The 20452-nt window shown below is 36.2% G+C and overlaps 1 protein-coding gene across 1 annotated transcript in view; it reads left to right on the top strand.

The window, feature by feature from the left end:
* LOC149807411 (transmembrane 9 superfamily member 4-like) overlaps window positions 1-20452 on the top strand; it is an 82958-nt gene that overhangs the window by 31805 nt on the left and 30701 nt on the right. Inside the window, exons 8-13 of the mRNA XM_089966494.1 lie at window positions 2543-2584; window positions 4290-4381; window positions 10442-10594; window positions 13449-13519; window positions 18651-18783; window positions 18966-19047. Of these exons, the coding sequence (XP_089822620.1) occupies window positions 2543-2584; window positions 4290-4381; window positions 10442-10594; window positions 13449-13519; window positions 18651-18783; window positions 18966-19047 (573 nt within the window). The remainder of the gene's footprint in view (window positions 1-2542; window positions 2585-4289; window positions 4382-10441; window positions 10595-13448; window positions 13520-18650; window positions 18784-18965; window positions 19048-20452) is intronic.

The raw sequence follows: 20452 nt of genomic DNA, 5'->3' as shown, positions 1-20452 counted from the left end.
AGGCCCAACAACCAAGTCTGACACATGAAAGATGGTGTTCAATTTTATATGAGCTTGAGGAAAGACCAAGTTTGTTTGACTAACAGCAAGCTTAGACTGGTACACCATGTATTGAATACAAAATATTTAGATTTGGATATGTTCCCCCCTCCCCCATCACATTAATGTCAAGGATATAAGCCTGCTACCTCCCAAATCCAGCCTTACTAAAAAAAATGTATTTACTTTTTCTGTCCCTCTCCTATAGACAATGGCCAATAACTCAATAACTCTTGCTCATCACCTTTTTCAGGTATTTTGTTGTTTTTTTCACTTGGCAATAGATCATATTGTACAACAGGCTATCATTGATGCATGTTGTTTTGCATGGTTTTGCACATGCTGACTATTGCTCACTCATCCAGTTATTAATGAGTGCAAGTTTTAGCAAGTTATTAACATACTGCATCATTAATTTATAAATTCTTATTGTGTTTTGTTTTATCCTATCAGTTAAGTGATGAAGTATAATAAATGCAACAAGTTCAAGGTTAAGGAAGATACACATGAGTCATTCCTTGTGTGTACGAAATGTACATCATTAGTACCATGCAGTGTGTGTGTCATATGGTCCAAGAGTATATAGACTGCAGTTTTACAAAATTCAACTAAGGCAAAGAAAGAGGGCAATGGTGAAGCAAATTTTAAAATTCCTTTAGGTAATTATGATACAATGGGGGATTGAACCCCCATTTTTTTAAAGCCCAGATGATTTAAGTTCACCTGCATGTCTGAATATGGCCTTCAGGACTAAGTTTGGGCTCATGGGGTTTGTAACAAAACCAATGGATTTATTATGTTTTACTGTATTGCTGTCCAATGCCATCCACAATCATTTAGCCAGTTGAGTCAACCATCTGTCCATTCATACTGTCTCAATCAGGCTGAAAAAATCACTGTCTTGCCAGACCTATGGCTTCATCTTTCAACAATTACTGATAATGATAGATCCATTCATCCTACCATGCTACAGCTATATACAATTATGGTGATGGATCCATCCATCTCACAAGGTCTGTAGCTTCATCTCTCTACTATCATGAAGATATTAATGATATATTTGTCCATTCAAACATGTAAATGGCTACATAGAATTACTGTTACGGGGCTGTTAGTGACAGATCCATCTGTCTTGCCAGGCAATAAGGCTACCCACATGACTTGGATTTTAGTGGTGATCAATCAGTCAGCCAGGCTTTTCCTATATTTACTGCTTTTACACAAGGTTTTGGCTGTGAATTATATAGAGACTATAGCATTGCATCATCTTTGCCACAGTGAAATGGAAGCAGACCATGAATAGTCAGGTGCAAGACACATTCCACTGCCTACCATACTGAACTCTTGGAATAAAATATTTTAAAAAAGCAGCACTTAACATGTATGCCACACGTTTTATAAAGTGGATTATAAAAAAATGTTTTTCTCGCCACATCATGGTGGGTATGGAACATTATCTAAACATCTTTGATAATGAATTTGGCCTGACTTCAGTGGGTTCTATGCTCAGTGTACTCTAATGTATATCAGATTTACCTTATGAGAATTTCTTCTCATGAAATTAGATTAGTCTTTGTGAGTCTTGTATTGGAGTGCAGTGTTTTAATCCAAGGTGTCAAGATGGCCCAGATTACTACTAGATTTTGGTGATAAGAAGATTTCAGTAATAATCTTCATAACCTGATAGAACAATCACAGTTCACACGATCATATGGTTTGTTGCTTTAAGTCAGAGAGCAGGTTATCATTTACATAGGCTGTTCTGTCTTACTTCCCAAATAGGACACCCAAGATATAGGTAGGATGCTCAGCATTCCTTTGTCCTGTTACCTATTTTTCTAACATTACATATTTGAAGGAGAAAGCACATTTTTAAGTAAATTATTTTTCTTCGAGAACACTTATCAAATCACATTATGTACTTAAAATATTCCAACCACCCCACCATGCGAGCATCCTTGTTTGTATATCACTCAGCTTAACAGTTAGCAACACCTGGTGGTAGCTAGGGGAGGTAATGGATAAGAGAAATTGCCTTTTGTCTATAACAGATAGAAGAGACATTTTTTTGGTCTTTTTTAATCGGACTGGATTTGGGATGTTGCATGCTTATATCCCTGATGTTGCACACTTATATCCCTGACAGTAATGCAATTGGGTAAGTTTTCTCTGAAAAACATAATTTCCTTAAAAAATTTCTTTCTATTAATGTGTTGCAATATCAGTGCATCACTTTCAAAGAATTTACTTATTGTTGCATTTGCACACTTCCCCAACAGTAACTAATTTAAAGAATTAAAGTGCACATTTTATTTAATATATAAGAACAAGTAAGAAATATTAAAAGTCCATTGGGCTGGTGCTGGTACTATATGACAGGGTCCAAGTCCTCAACTTGAAAGATTGGTGTCAGACCACCATAATTTTCAGACCCTGGGGTGCATTTGTTGAGGTGAGAAAAACTTGCAAACGAGATCACACTTCTGTATGTTTTTCTTTTCAGGATAAACAATAGGGTTGTGGGATTTGAAGTTGTTGCAACTAGGTAAGTCTGTAGTCATTCCTGTATTACTGTATTTATGAATGGATAGCACACACCAGGCTGTGAATAGTGTAGACTGCAATTTGCTTTCACATACAGAAACAGCAAATCACAGTCTGTGCTGTTCATTTGAAATTTCCAGTGGAGCAAATATGCCAGAGCAGTCACAGCTAGCAAAATGAGTGATATTACTGCCTTGCCTATGCTAAACCAAAAAATTAAATTTAACTTCATTAGATAAAATTTATCTTTTTCAATCATCCTTGTTATTGACATTCAGAGAGTACAAATACTGCTTTTGCTGATGTATTATGTAAACCCAGACTTGCTAATGCATTTTGTAGTGGCTGATTTCATTTTTGCAGTTTACATTTACTTGGACTCTAGAAACAGGATTCCTGTCCAATAACACCTTCTTCTGGCCCAAAAGTAAGATCAGGATCACTGGAGAATGCAAACAAAGCTTGTTAGGTAGGGAAGCAGGTGAATTGCTTGTTTTATTGTGAGTATATAGAAAATGTCAGTGTTTGGAGAATGGTCATTAGGAAACAAGGATTATTAGAACCATTTTGCTTTCTCCCAACAATCTTTGCTTAAAACTGTTGTCAAGTATAAAGCATAACAGCACTTTTGCAGTGTCAATCCTGTAGCAATTTTCTTGTTGCAAACATTGTTGCAGTTGCTAATAAGTAAAGCTAAGTTTCCTCAAAATACCATCAGTTTCTTAAGACGTTTTCTTATCTTTACTTAGGATTTTAGCAGGTGTCAAGCTTGATTATGTAGTTTAATCCAATAGTTTATTCAGTAAAAGTTGGTTTGGTTCATCAGTAATTGCTCTTTGGGATAGAAAAAAATTTAAATTTAGTTAGTGGCTTGCATTGATAAATTATTTATTTTAGATCTGTGCACCATTTGCCTACAAAATAAGTCAGCATTTCTATTGTAGTTGCCCAGTTAATATTTGCTTAAAAATTCCTTTAAGTTTTTTAATGTTTTTTGAGCTATATTTTTGCTTAGCCATTTGCTTAGCCATTTTTGGGTCATGTTCTACTGACACGGTGTGTTATGATCTTAATTCATTATTTGTCAGAGAAAAAGTGAGACATAATTAGCATGATGTCACCTAGCACCAGTGGTGGTGTCAGCATCAATTCAGTGTTTAATTAAGGGAAGAACATTTCATTTTGTGGAACCCATGTTACATTATTTTATCATCAAGGAAATTAGGCATTATGCTACACTTAAATAATAATTAAGATACTTGTGTATGGGAGTTTGAAGACAATAATGGTTTTACATTTTGCTTGTAAAATATATATTTACAACTGGAAAGCGCCGTTAACAGCCTCACTTCCTCAGAAAAATACATTTATCCACTTCAAAACACATTTTGGAAAATTATGTTGAAAAATAATAGAAATGTTATTCTTGTTGCGATAGTCTGCCAGTAGCTTCTCGTGGGTCGGTGGTTCTTCCCTGGGTTTTTCAGGGTTCTTCCTCCACCATTAATACTGGCTGCCATGTATAGCCTATCATGTGCTGAAAAATGGCGTTAAACACTACAGCAACAACAACAACAACTTGTTGCGATATGTCACATAGAGTAATGGTGTCTCTATGACACATAGTAGATTTTACTGATTTTTAATGTTTTGCTGGTCAGAAAGTTTGTTACATTCTCTGATGTGTTAGAACTTCTCTTTTCCAGTGTGGATCTGAAGGCAGTTGTAGCCAGTGGAAAGAACTGTTCTTTCAAAGGGGAACTCAAGGCTGATATTAGTCCCCAGCTTGTAGGGAAAGGTGAGAACCAGAATTTTATTTAGTGAGATTTGAAGCAGTGAACTTGTGCAGAAGTATTGTGGTCTAAACCTTTATTAGAATGTAAGGTGTCACTTTTTGGCAACAGAAGCAGTAGAAGCATTGTTATTGTCATTAATGTTTTGTTGTTTACTATAGCACATACTACAAAGTAGTCATGAAAGGACCCAAGTTATCATAAAGTTCCAGACCATTTTAAACATGAAAACATTTCAGCTTGAGCTTGATTTTCGTGCTCAGAAAATGTTGAGAATAAAAGGTTTTCTGTTGCATGACATGCCATTATGGTCTGATCTTTGTTGAGAATAAAAGGTTTGCTGTTGCATGATATGCCATTATGGTCTGATCTTTGTTGAGAATAAAATGTTTGCTGTTGCATGACATGCCATTATGGTCTGATCTTTGTTGAGAATAAAAGGTTTGCTGTTGCATGATATGCCATTATGGTCTGATCTTTGTTGAGAATAAAATGTTTGCTGTTGCATGATATGCCATTATGGTCTGATCTTTGTTGAGAATAAAATGTTTGCTGTTGCATGATATGCCATTATGGTCTGATCTTTGTTGAGAATAAAAGGTTTGCTGTTGCATGACATGCCATTATGGTCTGATCTTTGTTGAGAATAAAATGTTTGCTGTTGCATGACATGCCATTATGGTCTGATCTTTGTTGAGAATAAAATGTTTGCTGTTGCATGACATGCCATTATGGTCTGATCTTTGTTGAGAATAAAATGTTTGCTGTTGCATGACATGCCATTATGGTCTGATCTTTGTTGAGAATAAAAGGCGTCCTGTTGCATGATATGCAAGTAAGGTCGGAGCTTGGTTCTTTAAATACATTATTAAATCATAACACCTTAAGAGAACTACTACTACCTTGCAAATCCAGCCTTCCAGATATTACTTGTAGCTAAAGGGAGCTAAAAGTTGTTGTCTAACCTATGTGGTGGTTGGGCACAGTGATCTCCCATTAGGCATAAGTCTTGATGCCAGTGCCTAAGAATGTGTCAGTTGTTTCTTTGGCTTGTGTCAAGAAGCATGCTTTCATCACAAGAGACCACACAAAAGCCAGAATTTATGTGGAAGATATCCTATTACAAGTTGGAGGAATTTTTGACTTCTAAGGAAAGTGTACTCCATCTATATTTCTAACTTTTTCTCTTTCTACCCCAACAGAGTTCTGCCTTTACAATTGCTAACTCTTTGTCATTGTCACACATTTATGGGGAGCATAAGTATCTTCACATTAGGTTCGGGCTATAATTTTTTTATATGTATGTGCAAGTCATTAGCGCTTATAAAAACTCCTAATATATATATATGCCATAATTAATGGGTACATACTGATGAGTTTCTGTTCCAAGGTATTCCTAGCATCCAGATGCCTGTACAGGAATTCTATGGGCTTTTTTCCCTACAGGTAATTGCCTCGTTTTGTCACACCTACATTGTAAGTATCTATAACAGTGCCTCAGTTCCTTTTATGTGAAGGTTTTTGTGTGTAATGTAGACACTTGTGTATATTTCTGTATTGCTTCCACTCTGGTTGGACAAGTACAGGTAAGATTCTATACATGGTTTATTCAGTTGCATCTCACTCATGCATGTTTCTATAGGCGACACTTGAGTCATGTTTATCTACATAAGCATTCCATGATACGAATAGTTCCTCATGCTTCAACAGTCGTCACTTCACAATTTCTCTACACTCTGCCATGAGAAGAGGCACTTTACTCAGTGACTTTCTCAAGGTCAGGGTTTCTAATTCAGGGCATTATATGAGTTTAGTGAGCAACAGACCTTTTCACTCTTTGTCAGCTAAATATTGAGTTTTACATGGTAAATTAGCCTCACCTCAGCAACCAAAATGGTGTTGCTTGTTCTCCATTGCTGTCATCTATTCGTCACTATCTGATGGCATGGGAAGATTCAGCCTTCTGATCCTCCATTGAGGACCATTTTCCACCTTTGACTCCTGGAGGACCCACTCCATCAGAAACCTGGATGAGTGGTCCAGCATCTGTTCTGTTGATCTTAGAACAGTCTGACTTAAGTTACTTCTGTAGTCTGGGAGAGTTACAGACTTTCTGACACTCACACCCCCCCACTTCATCACCGGTTTATTGGTGGTTATACCTTTGCCTCACACAAGTCTTTCATTCGGAAACCCCATTAACTTACAATGATATTGTCGCATTGAGGATAACAAAGCCACACTCATTATGTATTGATTGGATATCCTTTGATGATACTTGGCACACTGGCCAATGCTGTAATCACAGCTACAAATTAACAAGTTGGCAGAATGTGATTCGGTGCTTCCTGTCTGCACTTTAATGAAGGACCACCATAAGGCCAAGATAAGAGCACAACCTTGATCATCTAACCTCTGTTTTACGGTAAAATTGAAGAAGTCCACAAACAGGCCACCTAGGAGACAAGTTTCCCTCCCTCCCACAACCACAGCATTGTTACAGGACTAGGATGGGAAATCAACAAAAGGATCCAATGGCCACTCATTGGACATGAACCTTTGAAAACCATCCTGTTGAAGCTCCACCTAGTGAAAGCCAGGTCTCACATACCAAAGCAGAGGGTCCTATTGTTCATTCCGGACTTTTCTTGGTCCCAAAGACAATGTGCACTCTGCGTCCAGTCTTTGACCTCAGTGCCCTCAATCAGTTCATTTATGCCACTTGGTTCTCACCAGTGTGCATTTTGAATGCCAACCATGAGGGAGACTTTGCCATCAGTGTGGACTAAAACGGCTCATTCCTTCATGTCCCTATTCACAAGGTTTCCAGGAAATTCTTGCGATTCACCTACAACAGACCCTCAGAAATAAACAGTTCTCACAACCAATTGTGGAGAGAATCGCTCTAGCAAGAAGGTCCTTCACTCTGCAAAGACAAATGGCACATTTTCACCCAGTGGTGCACAAATAATCACGATACCTCTCAAGGCATCTATATCGCAAATAGCTAACTTCCTCTGGCTCTTCATAAAGACGTTTGCACTGAGTACAATAAAAGGTTGCCACTCCAAGATTGCTAACACTTTTTGTCATCACACAAGGTAGAATTTGGACAAAACAAGGACTTATCTGACCTTTCCAACTTTGGGTATACACAATCATAAACGTTAGCCTTATGCCCAATGTGGAAACTATCTTTAGTATTAACTGGGCAAATTAAACTTATTTAAACCAAGTTCAAGGGCATCTCTATTGCATGTTTCATGCAAGACCACCTTCTCATGGTGTTAGTGACTTAGGCAGAATTAGCAAACTACATGCCCTATGAGCAGACCCGAATTACTGCAGTTTCGACATGATCATCAGTCTTACTCATGATAGCATTCTCTTTCATCACCTGAAACCAGCTTCCTTCCATGGGTAACCAGACTTGCATCATGAAACCTCTTTCTAGTCTGGACGCATCAGCTGAAGGCCACCCACAAGACCCAGTTTGGGTTTTCAAGTGGTACCTATTAAGAACAGAGCCTCTTTATCGAAGGAGATCATGCCTCTTTATACTTCTCATAAGAGGACAGGAGGATATATCAAAACAGACTATATCATCCTGGATTAAGTGGGTTATTCACTCAGCATGTAGAGAAACAACTCCAGCTCAGACAAATTCATCATGCATTTTGGCTCACAAGGTTAGAGCAATTGTTACTAGCCTAGCATTCGACCAGAATGTTCTCTAACCAACTTCATTCAGGCCGTGGGATGGAGATTGGAGCCTACATTCTTTCATTTTTATCTGCAAGATCCATAATTCCAAAGGGTCTAATTCTTAATAGTTTTTGTTTTAGAGTCAGAATACAATCAGCAGCCCCAAATCAGTTGCATACAGAACCCACTATAAGCATATAGTTTATACTGGCGTGGACTATTTTCTGGAATATAGTCATTTAAAGTTTAAAGGGGTGTTATAATAAAACCTACAACTCCCTGTTTTTCATCAGCTGTAGTGCAAAGTCTTAGTTATAACCAGATTTCAGTTAAAAATTGGGGGTTTGGGTTGGGTTAGGGGGCCTCTGTCTTTTAGAGAATGAGTGAACTAGTTTTTGGAGATCACTCTTTAGCCATGAAATCAGTTTATTACCTTATTGGTTACAGGCAATGATACACAACCATTCATTTGTTAATCTAAAGTGTGTTACAATGTCAGTACCTTTGACTTGTGTTATGAATTTTCAGTTAAAGTAGTTTTGAAGCCTACATACAAGTCTCCTTTTAGAAACCTCCATTCTGTTTGATATGTGCATTTACTGTTTTTGACAAAAACAGACCCTTTGGACATTTGTAGCAAATATGAATGTTTCAGAAATGCAGTGATTCCTAAGTTCATGTGAGTATATTAGTGAGAAATAATTATTTTGATTTGATTGTAATTTAGTAAGAAAATTCTACAAATTATGCTTCTTTGTGCACATGGAAGTATTATTATGGATACTTTGAGTTTATGAATGAATGAATGGTTCTCTGTCCAAAAAGAAATATTAAAAATGTTTTAAATATTTCTTTTTTAAAATGTATCAAGTTGGTAACTGTGTCAGTGAAGTTCATAGTTTTGTGCCTGTCTCTCCTATATTGCTCATGAAAATTGTTCAGCTAGGAGGATATACATGCAATATTTACTTCACTTAACTGACATGGGTGGATATAGCATGGTACATTACATAGCACATTATTACTTTGTTGACCCTGACCATTGTAATAGTAGGGTTCACTGTAAAAGCAGGAATGAATTTTAAATTGATTATCATGATTTTAGCTGGAAAGATTTTGTTGCCCACCACTTTCTTTCGGTCAGTCCATCTGTCTGTAAATCTATCTCATATGAAACCAACATTAACAAAATTTGTTACATATGTTGCCCTTAAGGTAGCCCTCTGCAAAAAGGATATGATTTTAAGGCTACTGCCAAGGACGTGTAGTTGTGGTGGTGGGGGTTTAAAGGTAAGAAATTACAATTATAGCAACATTATAGTTGTTTGACCACATGTTATACACAAATTTGCAGCAGGAAGATACAATTCTTGTAACTGATTTTGAGTTTACAGTTCCTGGGTCAAGGTCTGGAGTGGGTGTAATGGAACATTTTAGCCTGGGTCAAGGTCTGGAGTGGGTGTAATGGAACATTTTAGCCTGGGTCAAGGTCTGGAGTGGGTGTAATGGAACATTTTAGCCTGGGTCAAGGTCTGGGGTGGGTGTAATGGAACATTTTAGCCTGGGTCAAGGTCTGCAAGGGAAGGTGAAAGAACGAATAATAAACTGCCTAGGAATTTTGCTATCTTGATTCATAGATATAGCTCTTGTTAGGGTTGTAAGCAAGGTCAAAGATCTTTTTTTACCTTGTGGTTAAAACAAAAATGGTTATAGTTGTTTTGAAATGGTATCGTGAGTTGTGTCTGCTGATACACCCATAAAATGTATTAATTCAAAAAGCCTGAAAATTTACTACAGTTAGCTCCCATAAAATATATTACTTCAAAAAGCCTGAAAAATTACTACAATTGGCTCCTTTTATACATACATTGATGATTTTACATTGTTCCTTTCTGCATTTACGTGAAAAGCATGCATTCAGTTCTGCCTTGAAAGTCAAGGTGCTCGTAATGTCAGTGGCATTTGCAAATGTTTTGTTACTATAAATAATAAATGAAAATGATTGTTGAAACAAATGTAAATCCAAGACAAATCATGTTTAAAACAGTCTGCTGCAATGGTATGACTGCGGGGATAAACCATTTCACAACATATAGGCAGTTTTAACAGTATGATTACCTTGATCTTTTCAGGGTGAGATGAGACAAATACGTGCTGTCCAGATTAATGCAGGAATAAACATTATGAAATCAATAAAGACAGCGTAAAAGGAGCCCTTTTTAGCAATTTTTAATTCTTTGTACAGTAATAGATTTTAGATCCAGCATTAAATACAATTTTTGATGCTGCTTGAAAGCAAAGTTAGCATTTTACTTTGTCTTTATGATGTCTGATATTAAAATGTAATTTTCTTTGGCCAGGTAAGACCAAGCTGTTGTTTACATATGAGGTGTCATGGGAGAAGAGTGATATCAGGTGGGCTTCCAGGTGGGATACATACCTGACTATGAGTGATGTGCAGATTCACTGGTTTTCCATCATCAACTCTGTTGTTGTCGTATTCTTCCTCTCAGGTAAGCAAACTTGAATTATGGTTACTGTGTCTAATAATACAACGTTGACCTTGATGTGCCCTTGCCTGACAGATGGGGCTTGTACTATTCATTCCACTTAATATTTTAAGTTTTAAAGCCTCAATGCTGGAGTTATGTGCAAAAAGGTTGTATGTGCCCAGTCCTTTCAGTAATATAGAATATTGAAACTTATTGGTCCTATACATCGTTGGGTGCCATTAAAATAATATTGAGGTTTCATCACATTATGAGCCCTGTAGTTTCTCCCTAGAACTGAGAAAACCTGACTTTTTCACATGCATACAAAATTTAATCCAATGTTAATTGGCAACATCTGTGGGTCAACTGATTTCATTTGAAAGCTGGAACACTTGGTTTGATGACATCACCATTGTAAGCATAAGAGGCCAATATCACACTGTGTCAGATATGATAGTTGATCCTTATGTGATACACTATTCTCATTTTGCATTTGCTGAGTCACTTGAACACTATTAAACTGAAATGATCATGCTTCAAAGAAACGTTGCAGCTATTCACAAACTTGTCAAAAATATAATACATATGGCTTAAACATTCTCATTCAAGGTATTGGTATGTAATAATGTTCTTATAAATGCATCTTTCATCACTCTGATTTACCTATAATGGGTTGTTTTACTTTCTGATCCTACCTATGCAAAGTAGCACAATGGGCTCACCCACTGCAGCCTTCAAACACATCTCACTAGCTATCGTCAGCCAGTAAGGTAATATGTGAAATGGTGGTTTATACCTGACCTCTTTGCCTTTAATTACTGCCACTTAAACTGCCCAAGGGATAGTTTTACATCAGCTCCAATCATCACTATTTACTGTTTATACATGCTACATGTAACAAGCATATACTGAAAGTGGCAGGGTATTGAGGGTGTCTCTGTTATGAGATTACTGGAAGTTGTGTTTCCTCAAAACATGACCGTGTCAGGGGGATTTGGGAGTACAAAATCATATTTATAGCACAACACGCCATGCTTCAATATGATTAAAATCAGATCTCAGTTTCGCATAGGACAGTGGTGCAATTTTGATTGCACGTTATAGGGCAGTTATACCAACATCTTGAAAATGCACTTACACATTTCATCAGAACAATTAAAAGTTTTCTTAGGCAAATTGTAATTGTTTTTCAACTTGTCCAACGGACACCTCATTTAGAATACAGGACATACCCGATCTAAAATCGAGGGACCCCGGGCATCAGGCTGTCAGAATTTTTTAGCTCTGGGTTCACTGTGTGTTGTGTTGTAAGGTCTGGATCAGGTTCATTGCATGTATTGTATGTAAGGCCTGGTTCAGATTCACTGTATGTGTTGTGTGTAAGGCCTGGTTCAGATTCACTGTATGTGTTGTGTGTAAGGTCTTGTTTAGGTTCACTGTTATGTGCTGAATGCAAGTTCTGGTTTGGTTAACTATGTGCTGCATATGCTTATATAAAACATGTTTCCAGCTGCAAACATCATAGACCTAGATCTGTTATCAATAATACACAGACATATTAGTGATTTTGTTGGAACACTATAGAACCAGATCTACTGTCCTATTATCCAGTGACAGTTCTAGGTTTATGATGTTGCTATTTTGGTAAGCATTATTCATAAATTTGTTTTTCTTGCACATGATTCAGTGATAGTTCTTAGTATACATTGTTGGCAGTTTTGGTACACAATTTTCATAAATCTGATCTGTATTCATTGACAGATATGAATAGACTGTGCTTTGGTTTGTATTTTACATAAATCTGATCTGCTGGCACATTATTCATTAACAGGTATGGATATACTGTGCATTGGTGTGTATTTATTTTACATAAATCTGATCTGCTGGCACATTCATTAACAGATATTAATATGCTGTGCTTTGGTATGTATTTTACATAAATCTGATCTGCTGTCACATTATTTTCAGCGGCAGATTTGGTTTTAGAGTTTGGTATACATAAAACATAAATTTGATCTACTGTTGCATTATCATTGACCTAGTTGTGTTTACAGTATTGGTGTTTTGGTATGCATTGTACACATATCTGATCTGGTGACACATTATTCAGTTGCAGATTTGGGTACAGTTTGGTCTTCATAATATATAAATCTAATCAACAGTTGTATTATTCAATGAGAAGTCTTTCTTTAAAATGTTGGTACTTGAGTATGCATTATACATCAGTCTGTTTTGTAGATGCATTATTCTGTTTTTGATCCTGATTGATAATGTTGGTGTTTTCAGTAAACAATGTAGAAAATCTGTTCTTATGATAACATTATTCAATAACAGATTTGGATTTACAGTGTTGGCAGTTGGGTATGGATTATACATAAATCTGGAGGAGGGGTATGGTGGGATTCTACAGTCAATTGCAGTTGCATGTATAATAAGTGTATTTCCATGAACAGTAAGAGTATACATGGTGTGATCATAAAGGCTGATTTCCTAGGGGTAGGGAAAGACCACCAAGGCATCATCCACTGGTCTTAATTAGAGCTTTATTGACACTTGGGCCGTTGGTTGGACATGCAAATTTTTAATGTGTGAGATATACAACTAATGAGTTGTTTGAAATCTATGTAAAATAGCCCCCACCCCATCACCTCATCATCAAGGGCATGATTCGAAACTCAGAAGTATTAGCAAATTCAACATCCAAAGGAATATCATTGACCAACGTTTCTTGTTTCTAGCTGTACAGATATAGGAGTAGTTCAAGAGTATTGCATATGCTCATATAGACAGTAAGAAGTGTGGGAATAAAAATTGGAAGATATTTTAGTCTGGATTGGATGGACAGATAAATGTTCTTTTGTACTTTTATTTTCAGGTATTCTGACAATGATCATGGTGAGAACTCTACGTAAGGATATTGCTAAATACAACAGAGATGAAGACATTGTAAGTTCTTGTCATATTATTTATGTTGCCTATGCATATGAGATATTTTGATGCCCTTTATCCATCCATCAATCTCTCATTCCAGTAGAAAATCACAAAACTTGGTCATTTTTGTGTCTGGTTTCTGTGTGTCAGAATGCAAATTATTATGCAATGTTATTCTTATCTCTCTCCTCAAATTTACCAATTTTTCAAATTTGTTTTGGACCCAAACTTCTATATGCAGTCATTACATTATATCTGACATATTTTGAGTTATGTTCTCATGCTCCCCTGTTTATAAAAATTGTGCCTGCGAACTGATTGATAACCTTAAGCTGGTATTTTAAAATACACTGAGATCTTTTTGTATGGTACTTGAAAAAGGTGAATATCCAGGTATATGCAGCAAGTCTAACTGGTAAAATATATGTAGATTGATATGTTCTCTTTTCTTCCAACTGATGGCAAGATATAATGTCACCCTTGTTGACAACAGTAGGTCATTATGGTCCATATTTTATGCTTCCCTTCGGTAAAATTTTGTTTTTGTTTATTTCTCAGGGACTGTTTTTGCCAAATTATGAAATTGGTGATGATGCAACTCTCTTATGTTACCATACCATTACAAGCGAAACTTGTCATTACCTATATTTAATCTTCTGTTTTTGTTGTTAGCTCATGATGTTACTCATGACAACATGAGTTGTTGTACCATATGCAAACTATCCGTCCTAGAATCATACAGTTTTGGTGAGGGGATGAATCTTGATAGGTATTACACACTTACTGCATCTCTTTGGCTAATATTTCATGGTCAGTGACTTTGTTAAAATTTTACCTTTTAAGTTCATTTATTGGATACTGTTCCTGTTTGAATCATGAAGCTGATAATTGAATGCACCCTTACAAGCAAAGGTCATTGTAATCAACAGTTTATGATTTACTAATAATAGTTTAGTATTCGCATTTAGCTCAAGACCATGTACATTATTTGATGCTTGTTTACATTCTAACCTGCACAGAAGGCCGTTACTGACCAGTGGACTTGAAAATAGTAATATATATGTTTATTTAATAGTGAACTCTCCATATTAATGATTATATATTATAAATTGGTTGCTTCGGGTCTAGAATTTACAAAGAATTTGCATGTAGCCAGAAGGACTAGTAGATAGATAAATTTACCTGAGTCCTTCTGAATTGGCATGAGCCCTTCTCACATAAACATTGTCAGACATATCTCGATTAACAAAACTTTTATTTCTTAAATATCAGTCATTTATGATTCATAAGTGCAAATCTTGCCTTTTTTAAAGCAACATGGTTACTACAATTTGACAATAAATACAACTATTCTAAAGATGACTCAGTAAACATTTTTAAGAGCCTCATCAAAACAAATAACTTAATAAGAGAAAAAGGCAAACACATCATTCACAATCGTCATTATGTATCATAACTTCGTAGACAGAAGATTTAAGGCAGTACCCATTCTCATTATAACAATATAGGCATTGTGTGTGGTTTACTCAAAAGATATTAACCTTTAAACCAAATATGTGTATCCATGATGCTAATCCCTTAAGGACAGAATGTTTAATCTTAATAGGGATTATGATGACCATGGCACTACAATGGTATTTTGACACATTCACAATTCTGGCTTTTTAGTTAGAATTTCCTCTGACCTTTCCTTCCCCATTTTAGATATTCTGACTATTTTGTTGGGGTGTGAGATCAGAGCTCATTGCCTGTGAAAACATTGGTATTCACAGAATAAAAAAGTACTGGCATAGAGTAGCCACTTAATACCAGGCATAATAAATTTAAATGACCATGCATTGAACCCTACCTGCAAGAAATCGATAGGAAGACGATTTATCTTAGAAATTGTGAGTATAACTCATGTCTTTGACTGGTTGAAAGATTCATCAGCTGAAGGCTTACACATAGCTGCCAACCCTCACGATTTTGGCGTGAATTTCACGACTTTTTCAGCGATTTGTGCTGCAAGCAAAAACTTCGTGAATTCTCGAGTTCTCAATTATTTTAAATCTTTAATAAAATAACCAATTTCCTGTTCAGCGCTAGTCGTGATATTGGCAGTTGCCGAAACGGTCCAGTACTGCTGGTCACGATAGTAGAACTACAGCCAATTTTACAGTTGGCCCGGTAGCAAGCATTTTAGCCTGTTTTAATCTACATGTATAAGAGTAGTTTTACAAATGCTTTTGAGAGAAACTGGGGTCTAACCGGAATTTTGTTCTGTGCATGCATCACCAACACTGATTTGAATTACCGTTCGGCATTGCATCTAAGATCTTGAAAATGGCTTCACCACCAAGGAAAAAGAAATGTATTGCTCAAAAAGTGAATGTTTACTTTGGAATATACAAAAAATTGGCCGTGCATTCTGCCATTACATATTGATATACATCATGCATTTTGTACACAGTGTGCACAAATTTTAGTATTGGGCATGGTGGCAGAGGCAATGTGAGGAAGCACATAGATTGCAAAAAACGTAGAAGTTGGGGAAATATAAAATTTCGCAGATTTCAGCTCTGGAATATTTTAGGCCATCGATGGAAGACCACTGAAGCATTATTTGTGAGTTTTCTTGTTGAACACAATCTATCTTTATCAGCTGGAGGCCATGCTAAACATTTGTTCCGACAAATGTTCCCGGACTCAAAGATTGTTTCCAAATTTTCCTTTGGAAGAACCAAAAGTGCTGCAGCTCCTGTGCATTCATCACAGCAACAGAGAGAGTGAAAGAGTATTTTCTCTAGTGAGGAAAAATAAAACAGACTTAGGGCCTCATTAGGTGCAGAAAATTTGTCAGCAATTTTAGTCACCAAGATCAACCAGCAGGCAAGAATTCTAAACTGTTTTGAAAACAAATTTACGATCAAGCAGTTGAGGAAGTTCAAGTCTGAGACAAAATCATGTCTTTATAAATAATCACAAGAACAAGTGAAGTTTAGGAATACCATAATAAATAGAAATGCATATATATGTAGTGTTTTAGTTTGATATTGCGATCTTGATATAGTGTAGTATTGATGGTCAGAGTGGATGGAGTTATTGTCATGGTATTTTTCACTAATTCATGTCCAAATTCACTAATTGTTATCCCTGTTTTCACTAATTGCATGTCTGAAAGGTTGGCAGCTATGCTTACATCAACACAGTTTTTGTCAGTTGAATGCAACTACTACATTGATATATACTGTCCACATAATGAATCTGGCTTTTTCCAGGTTGCTGCAACAATGGCAGGGTTCAGGTGGTTGTTGTCTGAATAAATCTGTTGAAAATTATGTCATTTTGTTTTTGTTTAAAAAGCATCATGTGTAACAACATTGGAAAGATGGCTTTGTTTGTATCACATGACTGTTGGACTCCTGATGTCATGAAAATAATGGCTGTGAGATTTGGGTAGTCATGTGACCAGGAATGCAAATATTGAGAACCATTATAGATTTTGTCATTGGTGGTTTCATCTCATCTGTCTGTGAATTAAAAAGACCTGATGAATGGTTTACTCACAATTTCCTATTGATTTCTTATGGGTAGGGGCTTGATTTAATGTCCTTCAAGTTTGTTATGTTCATTTGGCAGTAGTTAGCAGCAACCTATGCTAACAGTGGCTTTGGCAAATTCCAACTTTTGCACTCTGATGTCACACTCAAACATAAATGTCAGAATATCAAGAATGGGGTTGGAAAGGTCTGAACAAACTTGGACTAACAGCTTTTGATATACAGCCTTATCTTATATGTCTAACAAAACCAGTAAAGATTTATTCAGCCCTGTTTTGAAATATGAGTTGTAAAATCCTTGTTGGTTCTAACCTTCTAGAGGATTAGTTGAATCTCTGATTTTGGCAAGCGAGATGGGACCTCATCCAGTGATTCATATATTTTTGTTAATTAGTTACAATTAGCATAAATAAATGCTGACTGGTGACAACTGAAACTTTGCTTGTGGACTGCTGCTTTTTTTGAGCTCTGTACTCTCATCAGATTATTTGTTTACATTATATATATATATATATATATATATATATATATATATATATATATATATATATATATATATATATATATATATATATATAAAAGTATGTATTAAAAGAGTGGGCTGCATGTGAGACATCAGCTGTGATGGCTAATCATGGGTTATTATTAATGCATGAAATATGCCTGTAATAGATGTCACTCCAAGGTCATCCAAAATCTTGTGACTTCCACACAGTAACATCTGGCATCTAGTAATGGACAGTGATAACAGCTTCTGGAGCAGATTATAGTAACCTATGATTAGAAACAAAATTTAATCATTTGCTTTTATTAGCTCATGATAGTATATCTGCTTTAGTATTATAGAAAAGAATGTTATTTTTTATTGGGTTTTTTTAATTATTATTTCCTGTCACAGGGGCCATTATTTGGTAGGTGATGATTACTTTATTTCAGAATGCATGTACTGCATAATAATTAATGTTTCAATGGATTATCTACATCCACCAGAATAAAATGCAATATGATTAAAATTAGATCTCCACTGTCCTGCGTGAAGATATGACAGTAATCACTTAGAGGTCATGTTCTGGTGACCTATGTTATTATCATAGTCATTAATTGTATTAGTCACTCAGATGACATCTTGTGTCTTCGCAGTGTGGCTGAAGGGCATCAATGTGTGCCAAACAATTTGATTCACTTTTATATTTTTTAAAGCTGCATTTCCATAGCCTAATTAAAAGGTGACCCATGACCCCTAAGCAGTCACTGTCAGAGCTTCACGTAGGACATTGGAAGATCTGATTTTAATCAGACTGGAATAGAATGATGTATATAAACAGACTTGAACAGACGATTTGGAAATGTAACAAGTAGACTGTTCTAGTCCGAATAGCAATGACCCTTGATATGGCATGCATGAACTACTCATGATTCCAAATTTTGGGTATTAGTATGGACTGTTTACAATAATTGTTACTCATTAGGAACTTTTATTTTATCCTTTTTAAGTCAATACCAAAAGTTCATATAGTTAATCTAAGTGTTCTTTGATTCCTTTCTTGTTCTCATTTATATGTCTGCACATGTGTGTGTTCACTGAACCTGTAATTTCTTTGCAGGAGGAAACAATAGAAGAGAGTGGATGGAAGCTTGTCCATGGTGATGTGTTCCGTCCACCAAAATACACTCGGCTTCTTGCCTCACTGCTAGGGGCAGGAACACAGATCTTCAGCATGGCTCTCATCACGATATGTAAGTTTGATGGAGTTGAAGAACACAAATCTTGACTGAAATGTTTCAGTAACAAGGTTTTATTTTAAATGCAAAAATATACTTCACAAGGAAGCATGCAAGACTGTTAGTGTATGCGTTTAAGGTCAAAAACTTATGGTCCAGAAGGTGAGCATAACACAAGTTTTTTTAATATATTTCAGTTGTGGCCATGCTTGGGATGCTGTCACCTTCCTCAAGAGGAGCGTTAATGACAGCAGCAATTGTTCTGTTTGTATTTATGGGGTATGTATCTCAGATGACTTTACTGCAATTGTTATGTTTTTGTGTGTGTGTATGATTGAGACTTTTAATGTAGCTTTTAACAATTTTTCAGTCATATCGCTATGATATCTGCAGTGTGGCAGTTTATAGGGATGTCTAGCACTGGGGCATCATGCCACATACACATAGCATGATGTCCCACCCAGTCACATTATCCTAACACCATGCCAACCAGTCCTAACAGTAACCTCTTAACACTGAACGGCAAGTGAGGTAGCTGTTAGTATCATTTTTGTAAGTCTCTGGTATGACTTGGCCAGGGTACGAACCCACGACCTCCCACTTCTGAGGCGGATGCTCTAACTACTAGGCCACCAGAGCAGTCTGTGCTGTTTGTATTCATGGGGTATGTATTTGAGATGACTTTACAGAATTTATTCTGTTTGTATTGAGGGGGTATGTATCTAAGATGACTTTACAGCAGTTGTTCTGTTTGTATTCATGAGGTATGTATCTGAGATGACTTTACAACAATTGTTTTGTTTGTATTGAGTGGGTATGTGTCAGAGATGACTTTACAGCAATTGTTCTGTTTGTATTGAAGGGGTATGTATCTGAGATGACTTTACAGACAAATTGTTCTGTTTGTATTCAGGGGGTATGTATCTGATATGACTTTACAGAATTTATTCTGTTTGTATTGAGGGGGTATGTATCTAAGATGACTACAGCAGTTGCACTGTTTGTATTCAGGGGGTTTGTATCTGATATGACTTTACAGAATTGATTCTGTTTGTATTGAGGGGGTATGTATCTAAGATGACTATGGCAGTTGCTCTGTTTGTATTGAGGGGGTATGTATCTGAGATGACTTTGCAGCAATTGTTCTGTTTGTATTCATGGGCTATGTATCAGAGATGACTTTACAGCATTTATTCTGTTTGTATTGAAAGGGTATGTATCTGAGATGACTTTGCAGCAATTGTTCTGTTTGTATTCATGGGGTATGTATCTGAGGTGACTTTACATCATTTGTTGTTTGTATTGAGGGGGTATGTATCTTAGAAGACTTTACATCATTTGTTGTTTGTACTGATGGGGTATGTATCTGAAATGACTTTACAGCATTTATTTTGTTTGTATTGATGGGGTATGTATTGGAAATGATGTTACAGCAGTTGTTCTGTTTGTATCAGTGGGGTATATATACAAAATGTCCATGCAGATTTTGTCTTTTTTAGTTCAGGAAAATTTTATTTACAGCCAGAGGTCAAATTAATTTACTTTCAAGATTCAGATCTAAGATATCAAACTGACTTAATCTGAACTGATGGCATTTGCCTTAAAGACCTCTGTATTGATCTGATCAACTTCTGTGTACTTTAAGGAGTTTAGATTATCAGTGCTGCACTATAATTCTCATTTT

The sequence above is a fragment of the Sinohyriopsis cumingii genome, chromosome 1 (assembly GCF_028554795.1).
Source record: "Sinohyriopsis cumingii isolate HCF-2022 chromosome 1, ASM2855479v2, whole genome shotgun sequence".
NCBI classification, from domain to species: domain Eukaryota; kingdom Metazoa; phylum Mollusca; class Bivalvia; order Unionida; family Unionidae; genus Sinohyriopsis; species Sinohyriopsis cumingii.
Note: the sequence above shows the minus strand (reverse complement) of the source record. Positions and strands in the feature narration are given on the sequence as shown.